At 42.3% G+C, this 26,541-nt stretch overlaps 1 protein-coding gene across 3 annotated transcripts in view; it reads right to left on the bottom strand.

Moving 5' to 3' along the window:
* Positions 1-20,431, bottom strand: part of fam184ab (family with sequence similarity 184 member Ab) — a 158,405-nt gene extending 137,974 nt beyond the window's left edge. For 2 of the 3 annotated variants that reach the window (XM_075459367.1, XM_075459369.1), the window contains exon 1: positions 19,726-20,431. In XM_075459367.1, the coding sequence (XP_075315482.1) occupies positions 19,726-19,887 (162 nt within the window). In that variant the 5' untranslated portion in view covers positions 19,888-20,431. Of the gene's footprint in view, positions 1-7,509; positions 7,582-19,725 lie in introns of those variants that run through there. The other variant, XM_075459368.1, reaches the window with a different exon arrangement.
* Between the last annotated feature and the right edge of the window lie 6,110 nt (positions 20,432-26,541).

Here is a 26,541-nt window from a genome sequence, read left to right as displayed (position 1 = left end):
ATTACTGAAGCAGTGTGGGATCATGTTGGCAGAGAACGCAACAAAAGGCAGCCCACATCCAAAGAAGAGCTTTGGGATGTCCTTCAAGAAGCCTGGAGAACTATTCCTGAAGACTCCTTAAAGAAAGGACAGAAAGCTCGTCTGAGAGGGTTCAGGCTGTGCTGGAGCTCAGAAACTCGTTGCCCCTATTCTTGTTTTCCTGAACATTTATAATGAAATGTGGGGTGTCTCAAAACTTTTGCACAGCACTGAATGAAAAACATTCTCAGGCTTTAATTCAGACGTGTTAATAACAGCTTATCGTCACTCTATTGAGTTATTTAGTCTGAATCTTTCATATTGAACACGTATTACAGTTTAATGATTGTGAAGAATTTCAAATCTAAATTATTTTACTAACTTTATTCAGTCAGTTATTTTAATTAAAGCTTTGAATACGATCTAACCAATCGGAATGATTGGAATCTGTTTTATTTTCAGTAGTTTTTAACCACTTTCTCCTCCCAAACGTGATGATTTACTGTTTGTCATTGTCTTTGAAACCTGAGTTCACATGAAAAATGTAAAAACATCGCAGAGTTGAAGACGTATTGAGCTCTCACTTCTTAACTCTTCAATCAGCCGGCTGTCCCATTGAGAGAATCGTGAATAATGAGGAGTCTTTGCAGACTGCCCGTCTGCTCCTGTTTTCCACTTCTGTTATAAAAGCCTTGCCTTTTGTGTTTATGGCTCATCATTTCTTTGTCACAGAACGCCTTTAACGAGCTGCACTCTGCAAATTATCGCTCAACTGTCGGCCTTTCAGGTGATGTAACCGGTCGTCATATTGTAATGCAGCAGCTTGTAAGAAACGGCGACGTATAGAGCTGACTGTGACTCTACAGAAATCCCACATCAGTAGATTTTACATAGAAAAATAAGACTGTTGAACCCTAAAGGTTTCTGCTGGCACACTGACAGCCCAGCGGCTTGCTTAGAGTAAGTTGATCTACCTCAAAAGTCCAAAGTATCTGGACTTGTTTTTACAAACTTCAGTCAGTGTGAATGGATTTCGCTTGAGGCAGCTCCTCCCCGTGGCGTTACCTCATGGCTCTTCTGCTTTTGGGGATCAAGTTATAGGGATCATGGAGCCCTTCAGCTGATTTGTTGGGGCCATTTGGATGGCTTTGGGGAACTTTATTCCCAGAATGTAAAGATTAAAGGGATAGTGCGCCTCTTTTGACATGAAGCTGTATGACATCCCATATCAGCAATATCATTTATGAACATCTTCTTACCCCCTGCTGCTTCCTGTGAGCCGAGTTTCAGGCTCATTTTGGCGTTGACGAAAGTAGTCCGGCTAGTTGGCTAGGGCTTAGAAAAAATTGATTAACGCCGATCAATCGTCAAATTCGTCAACGCCAAAACGAGGCTGCTTCATGTCAAAAGAGGCGAACTATCCCTTTAAGGGTTGGGTAGAAGTGCAGGAATTTGACCAAAGTGCGCCGCTTCCTTGCAGAACTAAATACTTTCAAGGAGTCTTGCTGGATTTTTTTTGCACCAGAACATTACAGGTGCAGAAAAGTATAGAAGTCAAGATTTCTTGTCTTCCTTCGTTGTATACAGGGGCTTTGATCGATATTTTGGGGACATAACCACAGTCTGATGTCTGCTCCGACTCTTAAGGCTTTGTATATAGTTCTGATTGAGCCACCTCTCAGACCCCGTGCATGCCCTCAAAGATCGAGCGACATGCAGGACGAAGCTAATATATTGAGAAGTGACTTGTCAGTCCAGCTCTGTGGTGATGTAAATAAAGCTGAGAACAGACCTCTTCTTTAACTTAAGTGGATGGTTATGTTGTCAGATGATGCTGTGCTTAGAAAATCAGGATTTCATCTGAGCAGAAAGGCAGCCGTGAGCCTTAACGACCCCTTGTTGCTGCACCGCCTGACAACAGAACAGAAATAAGTGAATGAGAGCAGCTTTTATCGGTGGCTGGAGAGGAGCGTTCGTTAAACAAACAGCTAAAACAAAGCATTCTGTAAATGTGGTTTAATGATGTCACAGATATGTTAATTAGCCTATGATGTCATCTCTCCACCTTTAGGGACGTTTCCATCAGACTTAAGCTAAATGAAAAATAATTGACAAATGTATTTATTCTGTTTTTGACGTAGAAATCTTACTGGTATGATATGTATCTGATTAGCTGCTCGCTAACATCAGTGAAAGATTGTTAAAACAAAGGGGGAGAGGACATCAATATTTCTTTAATTGCTTCTTAGATGTGTTTTTGGGGATTGCTGAAGGAGCCTGGGTGTGAGACCTGATATATTACATTATAGATGGTTTCCTAAACCTAATCTAGTGTCAGTTTTCCTCATTTTTCACAACCTTATGGGGACTGTTCCTTTCTTTCTTTGCCCTCTGCTTCAGTTACAACATGGCCAGTTTCTCTGTGCTTTAGGCTTTTCAAAGTAGCTCCATCCCAATTTTTCTTCACTTCTGAAAAAAAAAAAAAAAGGAAAGGGGCCCAGACGGCATTGAGGCGACGGGTAAATTAATGCTTAGATCAAATAATTCACTCTTTTATGAATCTGAATACATCACAGCTTTGAAAATAAAATTAAAAATGAAAAAAAGCTGCTTCTGGAGTGTGTTAGGTCAGCTGGAAAATCTATACAATCCATCATTAAAGTCAACTATGGGCGGGATTAATTTCTCATCAAACCTCTCTTCTGCCTCCTCCTTTATTTGAGCTCCTGAATGCGCCCCAACCCGCTGTATTGTGGAAGGAAAATACATTAAAACGACTTGATGCGTCGAGTCTAGATCTGGTAACTGGTAACGGCAGCCTTTTGACAGAGCTTGTCAGAACGGTTTAACAGTCCAAGTCTGATTTGATTTACTCCTCGTGTCTTCATGGCCACCAGGGACCAATCTTTACATATTGAGTTTTATTCCTCTTTTTCTTCCATTTCTGACAGATTATGTAAGACGTTCTGTTAACCCTTTCAGGCACGGACGGCAGCTTCCCCGTCAGCACATTTCAGTTCTCCGATAACAGAAACATTCCTCTCTAGGGTTTCAGCTTTGGTTTCGCATCCTGTCGTCATTTAAATCTACGATGTGGTTTCTGAAGAGTGACCGGAAGATAACGAGCAACCAGCACTGCACCGGTTAAGGAAAATGTTAACTTCGCAGTGAACCTGAACGATCAAACACCAAGAATAGCAGCTAATTAACAAGTTATCTTCAACACAGAAGTCACATAAAGTACGAGGCTTACTGTGATTAATTTAGCTCGTCAGAATGGTTAGAATCAGAATAAATAACCTGAATAACTGATAACTAACCTGTTTTGTATTGTCTGAATATTGTGGTAAAATGCCATAATAATAGATAAGATAAAAAGACAAATATAAAGAATATTTAAGGGCTCCTAAACATAATCACTAAAGATCTTGAGATCTGTTTCAGCTGTTTGTGTGATCAGTAAGGAAAATGTGCAGGAACTCAGGAAGAGAAGACTGCGATTAAAGAAATAAATAAATAAAGAAGCTTCGGGCCAACCTGGAGCGATCAGGAGTGGCTGGTTCAGTGTAGCATAACAACCCAACATGGCAAGACTGTGCAAGACTTTTCAAAGAGAAGCAACATTTCTGTGGTAATGCCCTCCGGACAGAGGGAATCAAAGCGGAGCTCTTTGGGAAAACAGTGCGCCGGTTTTGTTTTACAGGTGACAAAATGAGGCCGTTCATTTCTGCCGTGGGGCTGTTCTGCTGCCTGCTGGACTGGAACCTTTTAATGTGTCCGAGAAATAAGGAAATCATACGTTTACAGAAAGACAATGACCTGCACTAAGAAGCGGTTTAAAAGGAAAAGAGATAAGTTCTGATTAAAACTCCAAGACATGGTTCTCATACTTGTACTGATGAAGGACCTTTCAGTTGTTTTGCTAAAGATATTAAATGCTCAAGAGCTCCTCCATCTTTCAGCTGTTTATAGTTAAACTTCCCTTTTCAGGGAGACACAGGCTGTGTTCAAAACCGCATACTTCTCCCACTACTCATACTACTCCTACTAACTTTTTGAGTTAGTATGCTAGTTTGAGTATGCAAATGCATACTAGATTCTCCGAAATGTTGGGTATGCATCATGAGGTTACTACTCATACTCAAACTACCCAAGATGCAACGTAACGTGACGTCGCCGATCGTCATTTCCTGTCAAAACGGCAGTTTCAAGCTAGCTGCAACGAGGGTAGGTTCACTTCCTGTTTTCAAAACAAAAGCACCAATTGTATCCTAATGGCTTTCCCTATGATAAAAGGCAACGGGTATTTTATTTTGTGAGAATAACCGGAAGTGCGTTGCTCACTGCGGCTAGCTTTAGTAGCGCCGAATTCGTGGGAACAAAATTGTAAATAGCCGGTATTTTGTCAGATTTTCAACACGTTGGGGATCTAAACGACTACTTTCTCACCTGAAAATGTTTCAAATGTTGCTAAAGTTTACAGAGTTTAGAGCTTAAGAGAAATCAGCTTCAGGCCGGCTGATTTCAGCTCGGGCAGGAGCGAAATGCATTGTGGGTAAACGCTCTGCATACTGTGATCGATGAGTATGCAGTATGCAAGTATGCAAGTATGTAGTATGTAGTATGCAGTATGTAGTATGTAGTATGCAGTATGTAGTATGCAGTATGTAGTATGTAGTATGTAGTATGCAGTATGTAGTATGTAGTATGCAGTATGCAGTATGTAGTATGTAGTATGCAGTATGTAGTATGTAGTATGGAGTACAGCCACAGTGCATGTAGAGGAAGTAGTCGTCTGCATAAAGATGCACCTTTGTGACACTTTTTAAGGAAGACAACATGATGCATTGAAGATGTTCGTGGTGACATCATGGTGACATCATGACGGTCTGCATCTGTACAGAGCCCAGCTCAGGATTTGATGATGAACAGTTGTGTTTCTATACTTATTTTCTCTTTCTTTTCGTTCTTTGGCTCATTTTCCCCTCTCGGCCCTTTTCTGTTTACTCCTCTCTCCCTCACGTCCTCCGTCTCTGTTTATCAGTCTGTCCTTTCCTCCAGCCAAAGGACATCCAAACAACAGCAGGGCTCACTGCGACTCCACCCCGCCCCGGTCCGTCTTCCCATTAAGATGAGATGAGAGTGATCCCTGGGGGGACATTTTGGACATTATAGGACCGAACGGTGACAGCGAAGGAAACGGCAGGATAATGATTCAACTATTATTTAATTGTACTAAATAAAATGTCGATGTTGTGGCTGAGAAGTGTAAAACTACTGAACAGAAATCAAAAGCAGGCGCAGAGACGTTCATCTGCTGTTGCCATGGAAATGCAGTTCTGGTCATGTGAACGTAGAGGTTGTGGAAAATACAATTTTAAGATCAAACTTTTGTAAAAGTCAAATCGAACAAAATTCAGCTCCTCTAATTCCTGCAAACGTTGAGCTCATTGGGCTCGATGTTCCACCTGCTCTCAGACTTTTCTTTACTTTTCACCCAGGAGCTCGTCTGATTTACAACCCGATGAGTCAGCACTACTCCTATTAAAAACAATTAAGCCCAAATCAATAAGGCCCATTCTCCACAAACGCATACCTTGCTTCTTGTGCAGTGTGTTTTGATGTTCCTTTAATTAACGGTTGTTTTCCGTCTTTATTTATTTCCTAATTTTGCAGATTGCAGCATGAGACGTTCTACTTGGACCAGACTGTGTGTATTAAAGTATTAAACATTAATGCTTGAAAAGAGAGAAAAGGCTTAATTTTAGAGTCTATTTCTCTGTAATTAGTCAGCGTTCGGCGTGGATTTCGTATCTAAATCAGCTTTTCTTATCAGCCTTATCACAATAAAAGCTGTGATGGAGGACAGCTGCACTGGTTCTGTGACCAAAGAGCTGAACATACAACCCGTTCATCCACATTAAGTCCTTTTGTTGACATGGGCCGTTCTCTGCCCTGGGCAGCTTATACAGTAAAAGCCAAAAGCCGAGTTTTCAGAAGCACTCGAAAACAAGATGCTCCTCGTCTTTAAGTGATGCAGCTGAGTGCGGTTGTTTGTACGCTATCCGCATACAACGTTTAAGAGAAAAAATGTATTAAGTGGAGCAAATGTGACGCGGTGCAGGGAAAACACACATTTACATTTACAAGATGAGAAACAGATCAGAAAGAAGTGTCTCATACGTATGAAACAAAGAAAAAAGTCAAGTTAGAAGTTAAATAAATCTGTTTTTGATTAGATTTGTGCCTCGGTGGATTGTTGCACATCACATTTCAGACATTAAAAGCACTTCTCATTGCTGACTGAGGGCCTTTGTTGCATAGCATTTTATATCATCCTGAGGAAACCTCACTGAACAGGCAGGATGATTAGGTGCTCATAGCTGGACTGGAGAGCTGCGCTTTGGCAGGAATGATCGGCGCCAGGAGCCAAATACAGCTGGTGGCATCTCTAAGGAAACCAAACTGAGAAGTGAATCACGAGATGTCAGCGAGTTTCACAATTTAAAGTCTCATCGTGGCTCGCTCATGAATCCCAATGAGAAAAAGAAGTCTTTTAAAGATGATTGACTAATAGAACTGTGCATCTCCCTCTTTATGACAGCACACAGAGCTGTGATTGAAGAGTCTCTCTCATCAGGTTGTTACGGCTCCTGCTGACTTTGGAGGATAACACACAGAAGTTTGTGTCGTGGACACGAACACTGAACACGACTGGTGCTGCATTCAGAATCTGAAACCGGTCCAAACACTTTCACACAACTTCTGAAAGTCGTTAGATGGAGATAAATCCGAAAGCAAACTGAGTGGATCCCGCAGCTTATTCAGCATCATGCTAATGTGTGTGCGGGATGTTTGAGCTGTATTCAGATTCAGAAAACTTTATTATCCGTCGTTTCAGAAAAGCACAAAAACAAACTCAGAGAGTTGGCATGACGATGCATTTCTAAAGTAAAATAAATAAAATGTCATACAATCATTTAGATGCTATTCTCATGCAGAATGCTCTCAACTCTGACAATGTTTAAATCCAGGCTGAAAACAGTCCTATTTAGCTGTGCATGTGACACCTGAAAGTATTTTATCTGCACTCTTCACTTTTAAATGAATTAATTAATGATTATTTTTTATGTTTTTTTTGTTTGTTTGTTTGTTTTTGGAATGATTTTATTGCCTTCTTGTGATTTTACGTAGCTGTAAAGCACTTTGAATTGCCTTGTGTACGAATTGTGCTCTACAAATAAAATTGCCTTGCCTCTCTAATGTGTGTGCGTGATGTCCGAGCTATATTCAGATTCAGAAAACTTTATTATCCGTCGTTACAGAAACAAACCCAGAGAGTCGGCATGAAGATGCATTTCTAAAGTAAAATAAATACGATGTTATACAATCATTTAGCTGCTATTCTCATGCAGAATGTGGCGTTACTGTTATCTGCTCGGTGCTGCGGGCTTATCGGTGAACACATTCTGTGGATTTGCAGCTCGTTACCACTTCAGCAGAATGTGTTGCTCTCCTTCAGCCCTCTGATGCTTTAATGTCCGTCCGTTCGGTTGTTGGCCTGACAGCCAGGTGAGCCAGGACATATCGCCCCTGTCCTTTTCCTCATCCGTTAAACGGCACGCCCACACGTGCACGGTGTTTGAGTCGTAACGTTGCAGCCGACTGACGAGCGAGGACGTACTTATCGATTTACACGACGTCGACAGTGTTCAGCACAGTTTTCCCATAAGCTGCACTGCATAAACAGGGTCTTCAATGCAACAAATGATGAGCTCACAGGGATGTGCGTGCACACATGCCCACGCACACACAACACGAAGCTGAGAGGCTCCGGGCTACAAGTGCTACAGACACTGAAGCCGGTGTTAATGGAATTCAGCGTGCTGTGAGAGCCAAACAGAGGAGAGTGAGACAGGAAGAGCCGAGCAGCCCCCAGAGGAGCCGGTGCCGAGCTATTCTTAACACTCTCATTAATTGATCAGCCCATTCATACATCACGTCTCATGCTGCGCAGGTTTTTTTTTTGGTGACGAACACTGAGGCCAATATGGAGGGTTGTGTCCGGGATCAAATATGACTAATATGTTTAAATCATTCTACATAAGGGAGCAGGCTTTACAGTAGTGCAGCGTGACCTCCGGCTCTGTCGCTGTGATGTACAGAGTGGCTCCAGAGAAAGTGATCACATTTTTAAATGGTTTTCATGCTCCAGTAACCGGGCCTGATGCTGGCAAAGGACAAGCAGAAGGCTGCAAATCAGACAACGCAGTGTGAGAGAGAAAGCCTCATCAACCTATGCCCACCAGTGTTATCTGAGAGGCAGAGTACGGGTCAATCAGAGGAGAGAAACAACTGGAAACGCTCAACACCTGCAGTCCACGTAGTAGAAGCTATCAGCCCAACATGCATGTTATTGGACTGTGGGAGGAAGCAGGAGGACCCGGACAGAACCCACCCAGAACCGCTGTAAGAGAGAGAAGCTGCATTGATCTATTGAAACTGGTGCAAACATAAATGTAAATAGTTTGTACACCCTCTCAGACGAGCTTTCTGTCCTTTCTTTAAAGGTTGGGTAGGGGTTCTTTTTCTGGAGCATTTTTTTACATATTGCTTGAAATACTCTTCACACCCCCACTGCAACCAATTAATTAAAAGTTTTGACACAAATATGAAAAGTTTTTAGTGGCCTCTAGAACGTACAATCTAGGAAAAACACTATCCAATCATACTGAACGGACCGTTAACAATGATTGGATTCTGATGCCGTCTATCAAACTGCAATCTGCTCCTCCCTCCCCCTCCTTCACCCTGTGCGTGTACCCTGCTCCGTGAACGAATTAGGCGTCCAGAAGCTTGGCAGGAAGCTAACTAGAGCCAGCTTGGCTAGCACCTAGCATTATTAAACATATAGTTATCATATACTAAATACTAAATATGGCCAGGGCCGTAGCCAGGATTTTGGAATAGGTGAGGTCGCGCGCGCCAAAATTTTTACTATATATATATATATATATATATATATATATATATATATTTTAAATTATATAGCTTTTAATATATACCCTACATTTATGTAAATGTACAATATATATTTATATTTTTTTATGTATTTATTAAATTACAGGTCACACAAGAGTTGTATTGTTTAAATGTCTTTTAATTGTATAAACCAGCATTTATTTTTTTAAATGTACTGTACTAAATTTACATTTTTTTTATACTACACCACCATGTTTTTAAAGAATATAGGGGGTAACTTTGAACTTGTTGAACTGAATGATGAATGGTAGTGATATTCCAAAAGAAAAATAATATTCAAGTAGGGGTGCAACGGATCAAAAATCTCACGGTTCGGATCGTTCCTCGGATCAGAGTCACGGATCGGATCATTTTTCGGATCAGCAAAAAAAAAAAAAAAAAAAGACAAATAAACCTGTTTTGTCTTTTTGTTTATTAACACTTTTAAATTATTAAATTGAAATATATGAAATCAACTTAAAGTGCACAATTAACATCTTCTTTTCAACATAATAAAAAAAAAAAAAAAACTTAAAGTCAGATTGTGAAGCCTAAATGCCTAAATGCCGCGGTGATGAGCGGTTGTTCACCCGCTTTCGGTTTCACTCCTGTCAGTGAAACACCGGGGTGATGTCGCTGCAAAGTCTGCACCGAAGTCTAGCCTACTTTTATTTTCCATGCCCACTGTTCTACATGTTTTACGCTGAGGACAATAAATCACAAACGAGCCATAGGACTGTTTGCTTATTGAAGAGGGAACTGTTGCAGACTTTTACCCAGAGCGTGGAAAGTAGCCCTGTCCCTGGAACTAGCTAGCCTGGCTGACGCGTCCACATCTCGATGAGATGGTGGTCTGGGAACTAGAGGTGCATTTTCTCGTATTTGAGGCGTGGTTTACGAATGCCTAGAGCCGTTTATTGGGCGCTATGAATGTCTATCAAATGACGTCAGGTTCTTCCCATGCTGCTTTGCGCGCGATTCATAGCCAATTGTATCACTTATACCAGATGACGACAGAAATTCGATGAGAAAGAAGAAAAAAAAGTAAAATAAAAGTAAACTTGCGCTCTAAGCAACTTAAATGAACAACAAAGTAGGCCTATATGCTATATTCTACATGAATTTTTATGTTGTAGAGTTGTGAATTTATTTTAATAATGGAGAAATTGAGCAGCCTTGCTTTGTTGTCTACAGTAGTAGCTCAACCCTCATCTTACTTTGAAGCTCCCAGGAGTGACGTCAACGAAGCTTTAGCTGCAGAGAAGCTATCAGGCTTGTGTTGTTGATAATAATAAACTCCTGGACTATGTACAAACTTCCAAATGCATCGTTTGGTGAGTACAGACCATATTTGTACTACTGTAGAAGTTTGGTGTCATGACATGTGATTTTAGTGTGGTAATTTTGGAGATACTGCCAGGGTCCGTCAGCGCTTGTACTAAGGTATTCGGGATAACTCAGTAACTCAGCTGATGTTCAGCCAATATCGGAAAAACTTCGGGTGGGCTACTTGGCTGGATGTCACGGTTCAAATGACCCTAGGGTGAATCTACTCCGAAACACTTTCTAAGGCTGCATCGAACGGTAATGTTGTGTCCGCTGTCATGTTGGATTAACACTCTACAAGCTTCGGTGTAGCGCATGGACGTCGTCATCGTCTTGCTGCCCCCCCCCCCCCCCCCCCGTTCTGTGATTGGTTCCCAAACTCTGGCAAAAATAAGGGCGGTGGTTTCCAGGCTGACTTTGCAGTGAGAATGAAATCGAGCGCAAAGCAGCATGGGATTTCCCAGGCTAGGAACTAGCAGGAATTGTAACGGCTGTGTGAGGACTGAACATGCGCACAATTTTTTTTTTTTTTTTCATAAAGCAATCCGCGGATCATGTGTGTGCCGAACCGAAATAATTGATCCGAACGGATCACGGATCAATGATGATCCGTTGCACCACTATATTCAAGTAGAAATAAATCATTGCAAATTACAGCCCCTAAAAGTACAAATGGCATCACCTAAAATCTCAACAATCAACTTTTTCATCAAATGCAAGCTGAATCCTCCTATGACCAGAGGCCTCCCACCGTCGAAGGATATTCTCCCGCTCCACTTCCACACGGGCGCTTTGTGTTGTTTTTTTTCTCTCTTAGTTCTGCACACGTAAACGCAAAAAGCCGAAAGTCTATCAATGTATATCATAAGCCTTCCAATTTACAATCAAATTACCTTTCATGGATAGTTTATGCTTTTACATGAGCCTATGTTTTTAATGTTCATATTTTATGCAGCTGATGGAGTCAGTCGGTCTTTTTTTTTCTCCACTAACCAAATGACGGCTTCTTAAAAACAGTGACTTATCAAATTGTGTCACAAAGTTGTCAAAGAAGACATCACAGCCTACTCATAACTATTGTATTGTATTGTACTATATATTATGCATAGGCTACTGTTTTTAAACTGTTAGCTTTGTTGCGCCCAAGTGCTGCGCTGCGCAGGCTTAATCAGTTGCGATGTCCGCTGAATTACGTTCTCTTCCACGAGTCGCACCACTCCACTCGCAGTCTTTTTCACTCACACAGGCAAAAAAGCCCATGGATGTTAACCACAATCTGCAAAGCACGTTTCACAGAGGTTTTGAGGTTTTTTATGTTTAATTCAGTTCAGGGCATTTTTGGCGATCCAAAAAAAAAAAAAAAAAAAAACCTCGGATGAAATAAGGGAGGTCCAGACCTCGCTGTCCTCTAATGTCGCTACGGCCATGAATACGGCAACGATCGATGCTTGCTGTCAGAACAGCGCTCGTGCACGCCCGTGCGCGTTCATGTACTCTATAGGCGTGGCTTCGGGGGGAAAGTGAAGAAAAGGTTTGGAACTTTTGACCTGTGTATTTTCAAAATGCAGCTTCGCTGGACTCAAAATCCAGGATCTCCTACCCTACCTTTAAGGAGTCTTCAGGAATAGTTCTCCAGGCTTCTTGAAGGACATCCCAAAGCTCTTCTTTGGATGTGGGCTGCCTTTTGTTGCGTTCTCTGCCAACATGATCCCACACTGCTTCAGTAATGTTGAGCTCCGGGCTCTGGGGAGGATTCATCCCTCCATCAGACCTGCTGCCACTGATTTTCAGCCCACTTCTTGTGTCCTTTGGCACAGCTCAGCCTTTTCTCCCTGTTTCCCTTCCTTAAGAACGGCTTCTTGACAGCCACCCTTCCATGGAGCCCATTTCTGATGAGGCTTGGGCCAACAGCAGATGGATCAGCTGAAGGTCCAGATGCATCTCTCAGCTCCTGTGTCAGGTCTTTGCTGGATGTTTTCCTCTTTCTTAAGGACATCACTTTCAGATCCTGTTCATCTGCTGTAGATAGTTCTTTAGGCCTGACACTTCTTCTTCTGTCCAGTTTCCTCAAACGTTTTAAGGACACGCTGCACACCGTGCTGAGATGCATCGCTGTGTCCTTACACACATCAAGTCAGCATCAACGAATCAGCCGAGTGACAACCCCATCGGTGTAAGTGGCCTATTCTGCGATGTCAGCTTAATGTGTGTAAGCATGCATGTAGTGGGACCATTTCACCTCCGTTAAGGCGCTCAGCGGCAGATCCACTTCGACCCACTGTTCCATCTCTGTGCTTTCACACATGACAAAATGTGCAACTGGGCATCGGTCCTGGTTTGAAAAGGCATTTGTGAAAGAGGCTAGTGTTGTCTTTGATGTTTTTCAAAGAAATGGGAACAAATGATGTGTCTTTGTTACAGGCTGCAAGTAACAAAGTGCCTAAAAATACAATTTACGATTGACCTTCAGAAAGCCTGGAGAACTGTTGCTCAAGACCGCTTTCAGAGAAGGGAAGAAAGTCTGGCTGCTAACGAGCAAAATATAAAGAAATTAGGTTTGGATCAGCCCTTCTGTACAGTAGTGTTAATTCTTCATTCTGTGAATCATCGCAGCAGGTTCCATTACAGCTTTTGGAGGCTGTTGGAGCGACGTCCCACCACATTGTGCTGAAGTGAACTCTCCGGTCAGACATCTCATTACAGAAACAATACAAGCAAACACATCCATCCTCAAGGTGGAAAACACTGACCAGCAATTTCCGTCTTTTCTGGAGTGTTTTTCCGACGCTGTCAGAGCTACTTGTTCCCCCGTTTGTAGTTCCGTGTCTTTCATGTTGCTGCGACATGAGTTAGTGCAGCAATAAGCAACCAAAACGAGCTAAAAGACGCAGAATATGCTGCTTCTGGTTGTCAGGGGCAACCTTCAAGGTCAACGTTACGAGTGAGTCACTAAATTATCCTCCAAGCACACCTTGTGTGTGTCAACAGGCATGTCTGTTGTGGGTATACGCTCCAGGCCGCTGGTTGCCTGCCTGTGTGGGTGTATCTTAATGAAATCTGACAGAGAATTGTGACAATCAGCGGAGAAGCATCCTGCAGAGGTTAATAAGCTGCACTCCTCACAGCAGCACACAAACACACAACCCTCCCTGGGTTTTTCATTCCCCTAAAATTATATTTAGAGATTACAAAGCTGAAATGCATCATACTGTGAGGGGCAATCTGTCCTGTCTGTCACCTCTGGAAAGTACTCTGAAAGCACAACCGTGGCACCAAGCACTTCCTGCTTTCTGTGACAAATAGCAGCTTATAATGACCGTCACTCAGATTGTTTGGTCGTCTTTCTCACCCTGCACCTTCTATGCTTCATTTCTTCCATTAAATGTGTGAAAGAGCATTAAAATGCTTCTTTTCTACAACTTTGGAAACTCCATTCAATCTGGAGAGCTCATACAAACCATGGCCCTTTTGTCGTGAATCTGCAGGGCTTTATAGGAAGTATTTCATCTTATAAACCCTGACAGAGCAGCTGCATTACAGCTAACATCACAGGAACTCTCTGTTATTTAGGGTTCTGACCTAATTTAAGGGGGAGGGGAATGGAGAACATTAAGAGAGGAAGAGTAAATAAACTCTCCTGGCCTCAGGATAAGTGTTACAGTTTCAGTTACACGCATTCATTTAGCAGAGGCTTCTATCCAAAATAACTTACCAGTGAGGGACGTAGAGGGAATGGGTTTCAGTAACTTACCCATGGGTTAAGCTGGGGACTGAACCATTAACCTTCCAAATGTCAGATAACTCTTCCGCCTTTGCTAAAACCTCACATAGTTACATCCTGCTTCTTCATAATCCAGCTTTCACTACTTTCCACCATCCAGCTGCCCGAGAGGCCGCTGCTCATTACCAGCTGATGATGCTCACGAAAAGGCGGATCAGAAATCACACAAACAACTTCACCCTGACCTGATCAAGTCAGCACCACCTGCAGCTGGCGGAGGCAAAAACAGCTGCTAATCCCAGCCTCGAGCGGTGACTTTAGCTCCAGGCAACAACTCGTTCTGTTACTGTAAGTTTGCTGAAAGTTCTCTAACGAATGTAAATCCATTAAAAACGACCTAAATGTGGAGATAAAGGTTAGTCAGCAGGGAGGGATAGCGTTAGGGATGCACCGATACGATATTTGGATCAGATATCGGTACCGATATCGAAGAAAATTTGAGATCGGGTATCGGTGACAATCGGCCGATCCATAGAGACAAAAAACAAAAAAAAATTTGGTTTTTTTTCCCTTGTCCTGTCCAGCATTGGCCTTCTGCCCCCTCTAGTGGTGAAAAAACATGTTAAATTGGGACTATGGCTGTGTTCGAAACCGCATACTACATACTCATCGATCAGACAGTATGCAGAGCGTTTACCCACAATGCATTTCGCTCCTGCCCGAGCCGAAATCACCCAGCCTGAAGCTGATTTTGCTTAAGCTCTAAACTCTGTAAACTTTAGCAACATTTGAAACATTTTCAGGTGAGAAAGTAGTCGTTTAGATCCCCAACGTGTTGAAAACCTGACAAAATACCGGCTATTTACAATTTTGTTCCCTCGAATTCGGCGCTACTAAAGCTAGCCGCAGTGAGCAACGCACTTCCGGTTATTTTCACAAAATAAAATACCTGTTGCCTTTTATCATAGGGAAAGCCATTACGATACAATTGGTGCTTTTGTTTTGAAAACAGGAAGTGAACCTACCCTCGTTGCAGCTAGCTTGAAACTGCCGTTTTGACAGGAAATGACGATCGGCGACGTCACGTTACGTTGCATCTTGGGTAGTTTGAGTATGAGTAGTAACCTCATGATGCATACCCAACATTTCGGCAAATCTAGTATGCATCCGGGAACTTCTCGCTTACTCAAACTCGCATACTAACTCAAAAAGTTAGTATGAGTAGCAGGAGAAGTATGCGGTTTCGAACACAGCCTACCTCTGATTATTTATTTTTTTACCAAGCTGGAGAAGCTATTGTTTTGTTCAAATGCTTTTGTAATGGACGTTTAATTCACATTTACACTAAACTATATAAAGATCTGTTTGCCATTTATTTTGAAAGTCTACTTGCACTGACAGAACCAAGTAATCCAGTACATTTATATCGGTTTATTTGTTTTTTAAAAAAATAGGAAACAAATGTTTAAGTCAAGTCTGACGTTGCCTTGCACAAAAGAATGATCCCAGTCTTCTCCACACAAAGAAACTTACTGTTTGTTACCATAATTCTGCGCCGTATTGGTATCGGCCGATACTAAACCTCAGATATCGGAGGTAAAAAAAGCGGATCGGTGCATCCCTTAGATAACGTGTCACCAACAAAGCCTCCAGCTTTCATCAGTACAGACCCACAAGATTAAACCAAAAGATTATTTAAAGAAATGAACAAAAAGAGCACCGCACAGGAAAATATTTCATTTTCTTTTGCTGCATAACGCACAAAATATTTCACTATCCACACATAAGTATTCTTGTATGCACAAAAATACTGAACAACAACTGTAAAGACATTGACATTTGAGCATCCACTTCACGTTTTGAACATAAAATGTGTGAGAGTTTGACGAGAAGATGTTTCTTTGGCTGCCTTGGACCATAATAACCCTGATAACTGATGCTGGATTCAGCATCTGCAGTTAACCTGGTGAGAAATAAGTGTAAAATTGTCCACCTTTGGTGATATTTCTACAGTAAAACAGAAGGAGAGCCAGGTTGCTACAATACAAGTAAACACACAGTTAATAAATATATACACACAACAGTATATATACAAAAGTGAAAGCTTTGGAACAGAAATGCTGTCGAGTCCCCATCAGCAGTGCTGTACGTGTGGAGCCCCGCTGATCCGACCATCTGCTCTCCAACCCCGCCCACTCATGCAACATGGATCACTGCACTACCACCCCTGGATTATGTCATCAGCACGCGCTGCTGCCAAGTGATGACACCGTAGTTTGAGTTTCAGGAGTGCCGTCACCAAAGCCATCAGTTCCTTTAGCAGAACTCCTCGTTTCCCACAGAACTGAACTGCCAAAAACATGAAAACGTGAGCGTTTCAGGTCTCCGGATGAGACCTGAACTGTGTCTGCATGAGTCAAACATGTGCATGCGTGGTTGGAATCATCACGGATTAAGGCTCCACTTTGGTTTCAATGCTTATTTGTAAGAAATAATGTACATTTGTGGAGTCATATCATCAGAAATCAGTCAACAAATATTCAGACTCGTCGATGACGAGGTAAAAAATGTATTTTTCAAATATAATTTCATATTCATACACATAATATGAGCTACACACACACACGATCTGACTGTCTCCTTCAATCCCTTCATCCAGGAAGACTTAAGGAATCTTGGGTCTATTTCTGACTCACCCAGTTCAGGACTGAAGTCAGTCAGGCATCTCTAATAGGACACACACACACACTATCGGCCGGGTAATAGATTTTTATAAACCGTTCTCCGGATAAAGCAAAACCACGCAGTCCTCTCTGTTTCCCGGAGCTCTGTGTGGACACAAAATCAGACTAATTCTTTTAAAAAGGTACGTTTCTTACAGTACACAGCAGCTTCCCCTGAATTATAATTTATGTTAAACCCTTGTTGCTATAGCAGCAAAACTCAAACGGCGGCTTCTTTTTGAGACGGCCTTCAGAGAGTTAAACTTGATGTGATGCTTTCTAAAAGGAAGAGTGGAATCAGTACAGCGGCTAAACTGCACAAAAGATTAAAAATTAACTCTTAAATAACCCGAGGCAGACCAACATGTCCTCCATCACAAATCATGAAATTCACCACCGCAGGAAGGCTGCAATCGATGAATGACTTCCTGACTATGCATGAAACCCCTGCAGACGCCCTGCAGGGCCAGAGTTTCAGGAGCACAGATGTGCACTGCTGCACATCTGGGACCAGAAATCAGAAAACAGCAGGAATGAGACGTGAATTCCAAGTATCACAGCATGCAAACTGGGAGGTAAGAACACGACGAGGCACTGAGGGTTAAAGCGGGTTGGTCGAAAATCCCCGACGGCTCTCGATTCGTCCAGAAATCGTTCAGCCTGGGATGCTCAGAGAAGTTTCAAGGTTGATATTCATTCCTGAGTGCATGTCTGACTCTGCGGAGATTAGCGGTCAGCGTGAGCAGATGGCCCGAACGCCATCAGCCTATTCCCCAGCTTTGTTGTGGCCTCGTACAACGAGGCAGCGTGGAGACGAGATGCTCAGATGTGCTGCCTGTGGGAACGTGCCGGAGTCATGTGACCTGCGCCGGAAAACACCCTCCACATTGTGTCAGCAGGAGCAGACAACATCTCTGCTTATCCCATACATACCGTCAGATTTCCTGCTTTAAATCTGACAAATTGTGCTTGAAAACATTCCATTCTGGTATCACAACACGATTCAAAAGGTGGGAAATTCAAAGTATTTCCATCGTGTTGCCGAGCAGCGATCTGTGATAACTATTCAATCATCCCAAAGCCACGAAAATACCCACAAAAACTGGGCCGAAGCCGAGCAATTACATGCACAAACACACAGAGAAAACACTCTGCGTGTCGCGCTAACACACAAGTGCTCCCTGCTGTGGCTTCTGGACACCGACGGCAGTCAGGAGAAAAACAGGAGAAGCTCTCTTCAGTGTGAAGCACGGTCATTTCTGCATATTCTGTCCCCTTTTGGTAATCTTCTGCTGCCCTAAATATTGCTTTGCATCTGGGTTTAAACGTGCCCAACAGAGAATTATGTTTCATCCTGTCAGAATTAGAAACAAAGAAGACCTAAAAATCCCCGCATTCGTCCATTTCCTGTCAACAAAACCAAACCCAGCTGGTTTATCTTAACAGTACGATTCCTTATGTAAAAACAGTGTTTTGCTCCCATAGCTCCAGCTGAATCCTCTCCCACTGTTTAAAAGCTGCAGCTTTGACAGTATGTATACGATGGATGCGTGCTGTGATATGCAGAATCAGCCAGCGAGGTGAAGAAGAAGACGCCTTTTTCTCTCAACCTGCCTTTAAAGAGTCCATGCTGCACTAAGGCTTGGCACACACTTCGCCCAAGGCTGCTGAATTATGTTCTTTTTTCCCCCCAGCCTCCACTTTCTCAGCACAAAGAGAAATACTGAGAACACAAATTTTATAGCTGGAGTGAGAAGTGAATCCATGGAGCATAAAACCAACTTAAAAGCGTCGAGCCCCTCCATTAGCATATATCTTCAAAAAGCCACCTGGAGAAGCGTTTGAGGCTCTGGTGGGCCGCCGGGTTGATGCTAATGACCCACCGAGGCCACAGGCGGGCTCTGACATGGAGTGAGGAGGGTGAAACTCTCCGTTAAATGTTGTAAACCTGAGAGATGAAAGCGTCAGTCCTCAGGGCTAAAAAACATTTGAAATTCCCTTGAAAGCTCACAGGTACAGTTGGTGTAGAAGAGCCCCCCCCCCAACTGAGCTGGGCAAAAGCAGATTTTTCTTGGAGTTAGTCTCCGTCAGTGACTACCTAAATCTGAGTAATCTACAGTACATGAAGCTATAGATCACATGCTGTACAAACAGTTTAAATGGCTCCGATGTCTCCACCAGCGGACATGTTTAAAACAGCGTCATTTTACATCGTTTTCACTATTTTCTACACTGATTACGTTTGTTTACATCAGTGTTTTGCAAGGAACATTCCAATGAAATGTGTTGGTATTAGTATTCACACCCATCAATAAGATGATGGAAAGAACGTTTAAAACAGAGGCAAATAAGGTGGGAAATGAGAGAAATTTGCCGATATCTGGGTTTTTACACTCAAAGTTTCCACTGCATTTCATTTTTAAGAAGTTTAAGTAGTTGGCGTCAAAGTTTTGGTGTCTGTCCGACTGCATCTGGAGTTACAACATTAATAGAGCTGCACCTACTATTTCTGGATAATTTTATTGTAACTATAATCCATTTTTAACCATAAACTCACCTGCTATTCAACCTGTTCCATCATGATACATTACCCCCCATCTGGTAGGCAGTGTTTAACCAGATTAAAAGATAATTACTTTATCAGAGATTTACATATTTGTATTCAAATGATGCCGAATGTACCAGAACATTAGTGAAATCTACACAGGCATCCCAGAAGTGTTACACCTGTTCGGGACTTTTAACTACAAGAGATTCATTTGTAAATAAGAACATTTATTAACGGAGTTTGGTGCCCAGCTTTTTTTTTTTTTTGCACATAATAGATAGGGTACAGGGTCTAAATAAAAGGTTGAAATACCGTTCAGAGAGGAGGATAGATTAGGCCTTGTGTGGGGAAAAAAAGAAACTCCTTACCTTTGTTAGCTGTGCAATTTTCTTGCTCATCTTGAGGTGCAGGTCTTGGGTATATTCCATGGCGACGCCGGGCGGAACGGACGCGCTGGATACCGTGGATGAACTAAATTTCCCCTGACCGGCAGGGCAGTAATACTGCTGCCAACCCGACCCAGTCGCCATCTTCACGATGATGCCTCAGATGCTTGAGAGGGATGAGGGTAACAGCGGAGTGGACGATGCTTGAAGAGACGAGCAGCGAGCGGTGCAGAGAGGACCGGGACAGTGTCGGATTTACACCGAGTTAATACAAAATATGAAGCCTTTTTAGCCTGAGGACTGTTAAAAATGATTTCATTTTGCTCGGATCCGGTTAGTAAACACACACCAGGTGGGTGAATTTGGTCAATTTAAGCCCCTGAAACAGCAGCTTTCTATCATCTTCTCTGTTGAAAAAGGTGTCCGTCGTCAGTGGTCCGTAGTGCGGGCGCCGTCTGGCTGTCACCTGCCGCGGATGTGGAGCCGTTTTCAGGCAGCTGGCTGGCAGGCTCCCGGTCGGTCACCTTGATGCCGAAATTTGTCAGCGGGAGCCGTTAAGAGCAGTTCCTCTCCGGTGCATTCCGGCTACTTTAACGGAGAGAGAGCGGGAGACTGTGGGTCTGTTTCTGAGAGGCTGAATGTGAGTGCAGGACGGGCTCGCGCTCGGCTGCTGTTGCCATGGATCACCTCAACAGTTTATGCCGCAAACACGTAGGATGGGAGCCGCGTTCGGACAAAACGAAACGTGAGCCGTTGGCAATTTAGTATGGATGACGATGACAGCGAAATGGACGGAACACCGACTCGTTTTTAGGTTTTAAATGCATAAAATAACCACATAAATTTGTTTATTGCATCAAGGCTTTATGACTTTGTCAGGAACCTCTATTTCAACAAAATAAAACAAAAAAAATTGTTTTCACTAAATTATAAAATGCTCTAGTAGCCTGGGAATTCCCATGCTGCTTTGCGTGTGATGTCATTCACACTGCAAAGGCAGCTTGGAAACCACTGCCCTTATTTTTGCCTGAGTTAGGGAACCAATCACAGAACGGGGGGGGCAGCAAGACTACGACGTCTATGCGCGACACCGAAGCTTGTAGAGTGTTAATCCACATTAACAAAACTAAAGAAAAAGCCAACATAACTTTTATTATCAACCTCATTATTTTAATGGCAAAATTTCATATCCATAAATGTAAATTCATGAAAAGAAAACCTTATATTCTTGCCTTTTTCGGTGAGCTCAGGCAGTACATGACCTCCATTAAATACTCAAACAACCAGAAAGCGATTAAGACTGTTAATATCTGTGAACACTTGAATATTTTATTATGACCTCTTTTGTCCCCTGGCGTTTAATATCGAAATGTTTCATGTGTATTGTAAAAAATGTTTTTTTCTTAAATAAAAGGAAGTTTAAAAAAAAAAAGTGTTAATCCAACATGGCAGCGGGCACAACGTTACCGTTCGATGCAGCCTTAGAAAGTGTTTTAAGTAGCTTAGAACGCAAGTTTACTTGAAAGATTTCATTGCCTTCTTCCTCGTCAAATTTCTGTCGCTCTACATACGTCATCTGGTATAAGTGATACAATTGGCTATGAATCGCGCGCAAAGCAGCATGAGAAGAACCAGACGCCATTTGATAGACATTCGTAGCGCCCAATAAACGGCTCTAGGCATTCGTAAACCACGCCTCAAATACGAGAAAATGCACACCTAGTTCCCAGACCACCATCTCATCGAGATGTGGACGCGTCAGCCAGGCTAGCGAACTCGTACATTTATAAATTTTGGAGCCGTATTAGTTTTGCTTTGAGTAGTGTTTTCCCCTACAACATTCAATTTTGACCTCTTCATTTCAAAAGACTGTGGCTTGGACAGGGATAACAGAGAGCCTGAGACAAATATTGAAGATAACTCAACATTTATTTTGGGAGTAAAGAGTTAAAACAAAAACAAATGCTAGAAAATAAATAAAATGGTCACTAAAATAATGCATCCTTGAGCAAAAAAAAATGTGTTTTTGCATAATATAATATTTAAAAAATGTGCTGAGCCAGGGGGTGCCGAGCTATCTATTAAAGACAAGGTGACATCGCGAGGGTACACAAACACAACTGCGCGTTGGGATCAATTACTTGACATCTATTTATCACTTTTCAAGTCAAATTTATTTGTGTAGCACATTTCATGTACAAAACAATTCAAAGTGCTTCACATAAAATAAAAGCATTGCAGCAGGGAGTGGAAGAAGCATTCAAAATACATAAAAGAACATAAAGAGAAAAAAATGTAATGATTTAAATTAATTTAAAAACAAGCAACAGTCCAGATAAGTTCAAAGATATCGTGCAGATTTCATGCATAGACACATGAGAAAAGAGGGTTAAAACTCCAGCAGCAGCGTTCTGTATGAGCTCCAGATGTTTAATGCTCTTTTTGGGAAGTCCAGTTAAAAGAGCGTTACAGTGATGGAGTCTGCTGGAGATGAATGCATGGATGAGTTTCTCCTGGTGTGTTTGGGAGAGGAAACCTTTAAGTCAAGCAGCCAGAAACCATCCATCATACAGAATTCAGAAAATTAAATTAAAACAGACTGTCAAAAGCTAAACACAAGCAACACACAGAAAGTTATGATTTAAAATCTTTTTTTATAACCCAGAACGTTGATGATGAGAGATGCAGTCAGCACAGCTTTCTATCATCTCTTTCCTTTGGTCAGCGTTGATTTAAGGCTCTTCACAAAACTTCCCTGTCCTGTTTTAAACCCTAAAAGTGCTGTGATATAGTCTCACCTTAATATGACTTTTCTCCATGATGTACCACTCAAGGCATTTCTAATGGTTGTAAATCCGTGTATGTCATTGTAGAACATTTAAAGCAGGTTACTGCCACTTGTTGTCCATGCATGAAACATGCAGTCAGCAATACAAATACCACTATTAATGGTTGAGGCATGGTTGCATGAGACGGCGAGCAGAGTGACATCTGCCTGCTCTGATTGGTGAGCGCCACCAATTCCCATCAGCACTGCTGAACTTCAAAATTTAAGAAAGCGCCCCATTGGAGGCCAAACTGGATGAGTCATTGAAACTGGGTCCATCTTTTCATGTAGCCGGTGCACAGGCCAGCAGGATGAATGGAACTTTTATTCAGAATACCTTTTCACCATTTCTCCATTCGCCTCTTTTGACATGAAGCTGCATGACATCCCATATTAGCAATATCATTTATTAAATTTGACTTACCCCCTGCTGCGTCTTGTGAGCCGAGTTCCAGCCTCGTTTTGACGAAGGTAGTCCGGCTAGTTGGCTGGGGCTTAAAAAAATAAAGCGTTTTGCTTCTCAAAACAAAATGCGTTTAACAGAGTAATACATTTGCATCACAAAATCGTTCTCCAGGAAAAAGTCAGACCTCACAATCGCTTGGCACTATTTTCTCTCCCTTCATATCACTGCGTGCTGTGTAGACCGAAGTGCAGACCGAGCAGCAAACACCGTAACAGGCGCGGCTGTCGGCAGGCGGCAGCAGGCAGTGATATGAAGGGAGAGAAAATAGCGCCAAGTGATTGTGAGGTCTGACTTTCTCCTGGAGAACGATTTTGTGATGCAAATGTATTACTCTTTTGAACGCATATTGTTTTGAGAAGCAAAACGCTTTATTTTTTAAACCCCAGCCAACTAGCTGGACTACCTTCATCAACACCAAAACGAGGCTGGAACTCTGCTCACAGGACGCAGCAGGGGGTAAGAAGATGTTCAGAAATGATGCTGCTGATATGGGATGTCATACAGCTTCATGTCAAAAGAGGCGAACTATCCCTTTAATATTGACCTTGTTGCTTGGAATCCAAACTTCTGTTCTGTTTGTGTCGACCGTATAAACAACTGCATATGAGCAGAGCTCATTGGCTTGTATTCGGAGCGCCCGCTGACATGCGCTGGGGTGTGAGATGGTTGAGATCAACTTTTAACCGTTAGAGGAAATGACCAGTTTTTAAAAAAAATAACAAAAACTTGATCTACACAGAAGATATTCAGTTACTTTAAGCTTCTTATCCTAACATTTACTTTGCTCACCCTGTTTTATCCTGACTGCACTGTGCTGTTTTTAAACTATTATAAATAAAAGCATCGTGTTCCACAAACCTGAAGCAGGATCTCTCAAGCACAATGTGCACAATTATAGTATATTGTAATATAATGCATTTATTGTTTGTTCCTTGTCTAAGTATATGGGCTTTCCAGATAAGAGTGTTTCCACAGTTTGATATTAGCAGATAAATTAGATAAAGAGAGACCAACTCAGGAGTGTCCTCATGTTTGAATCTGCTGTATTTAAATTCAGTTTTAATGAATATCTTCTGTTCTCCAGTCAGCAGTCATATGGGAAGGAGGGTAAATGTGCATACAACCTAATCATGTATGCTTATTCTGTACAGTATTATATGCTCTCTTAGAGATTAAAACCTGGCCCACCTCTACAAATGACCATTAACTCTCACCGCGGTTCTTGCTGCTTAGGCCCAGAGAGCTGCAACATAAAATGGGATGTACCGGAAATGAAAACGGCTCTCCAGATAAGCTCTTATAATAATAATAATAATAAAGGTTCGGTCCTGACATTCAGCACAAATCCAGTGGAAAAAGACAGAAAGCAGAGGCCGATCTTCTGTTTCCGCCCTGTGTTTCGCAGCAGATATGAGGAGCAGCTTCCCCCCCGAGGAGCTCCTGGTTCTTCCATGGAACATGAATGCATCGAGTTGAATTGCAGTGACGTCACTTCATCTATCAAAGCGTGAGGGGGGAGAAATAAAAATTCAAACTGACTGGAATGGCAGCTGCAGGCTGTTTTTCACATAGTTATAATCACAGGGATGACGCAAATGTCTCGTCTTCTGCTTTCTATTTATGGATCCACGGGATGTGAGTCCAGGTATCACACAGACTCCTGAGGAAGACAGAGATTAGCACTTTCACAGTGAATGTCCTCACCACAGCTGCATTAGAGTGGAAATAATAACAGCTGCTGTGTGACATTTATGGGTAAAATGAGCTCATACAGCATGCAGTGATGCAGCGTGGGACTTCTGCCTCACGATGCACCTGAATGAGGCTGAGAGCGTCACAGAGCCGATACTGTCTGTGTGTTCTGTGTGGAGTTAAAGGCAGAGGAGTTCAGAAATATGCTCAGGGGAACATCTATAAGGGTGCCAATTAGGGCCGAGCAATTTCATCGATACCGTGACATATATCGATATTTCGTTACCCAATAAAGTATCGATTTTTCAGCCACGGGTATCAACCTTTTTTTTTTTTTTTTTAATTTAATTTCTTTTTTTTAAAGCAAACTTTACTGAAAAGTCAGACGTTACGATTAGTGAAAACACAGAACATTAAAGTAATACAATACAATGCCAGGGGGTCACATAATACAAAACAGTGATAAATTAGTTCATAAAAATGTTTTATAAAGTGCATAAAGCTCTCACGTTTGTGACATGTTTGTTTGTTTCTGTTTGTCCTTCCGGTTCAAAGGTCGGACCACCGGTCCAATCAGTGACGATTAATGTCAAATTCCACTGTCCCTTTTTTTCCCCCAGAAAATGATGTAATTGTATCGTATCATATCGAATCGTATCGAATTGTATCGAATTGTATCGTATCGTATCGAATGGTATGGTATGTTATGGTATGGTATGGTATCGTATTGTATCGAATCATATCGTATCGAATCATATCGTATCGAATCGTATCGTTGGCTGAATGCCGTGTATCGTATCATATCGTGAAATTAGTGTATCGCTACAGCCCTCGTGCCAACGGAGAAATGTAAGATACAGGAGGGAAAACTTTGTCTTTTTCTGGTATCAGGTAGGAGTCTGAACCAGCCACAGATGGACTAAAGCAGACTGGCCTCACATTTCAGACCCAGTCTGCGCTTTAGTCTTTGTCCTTTGGAACAATCAGTCAGTGGGGTCACATGGTGTTGAAAGGATCGGATTATTGGCTAAATTACAATAAGACTGAGTTATTAAGTGCATGTATACACCTTAATCTGACAAGAAATCGGATCGGATTAAGACCCCGAGATAACTCGGTTGAAAGTCAAATTAAACGTGTTTGTAGACGCTGAAGCACGTGGTGAATCAGACTTTGCGTTCTGCGCATACTCCAGATTTTTTCCCGGGGTCGTGACCCGGAAGTCAAAGGAGACGATATTCCTGTTGTTGTCGAAAGAAACAAACAACGCGATGGAGAATGCTCCGTTGGCCATCGAGTTTGTGCAACAAGCAGCTCATCACAGCCCAAATGTAGAGGGACGTAGCTTCATCTGGCTCTGTGTTCTCCATCTTTCTCCAATGCCTGAGTTTGTTGTTGTTGGTGGTGGTGAAGAGGTCAACAGGAAGTGGCTCTATTAGCAACAGCTGGAATGGGTACAGCGCCACCTATCATACCGGGGTATGACACGCTTTGTGCCTCTGATCCCATTCGCCATGTATCCAAGGAGAATTACCCTTGCTCAACTCAGTCTTATTGTAATTTAGCCAATAATCCGATCCTTTCAGTGCCATGTGACCCCACTGAGTGATTGATTGCTTTTACATTTGGTTTCCTGCTTTAAAATCAGCCGACAGTGATTGACACATGAGCTCTCCAGCTGTTTGGAGACAGCAGCATCTACCTCACCCACCCAGGACCCACTGTGTTGTGAATATTTGAAGCTTTTAGATGCAAATTGTGCGCTGGTGTCACTGTAAACAACATGGCAGACCCAGCATTGCCAGGGAGCTTA

Source organism: Odontesthes bonariensis, chromosome 24, assembly GCF_027942865.1.
Source record: "Odontesthes bonariensis isolate fOdoBon6 chromosome 24, fOdoBon6.hap1, whole genome shotgun sequence".
NCBI lineage: Eukaryota > Metazoa > Chordata > Actinopteri > Atheriniformes > Atherinopsidae > Odontesthes > Odontesthes bonariensis.
Note: the sequence above shows the minus strand (reverse complement) of the source record. Positions and strands in the feature narration are given on the sequence as shown.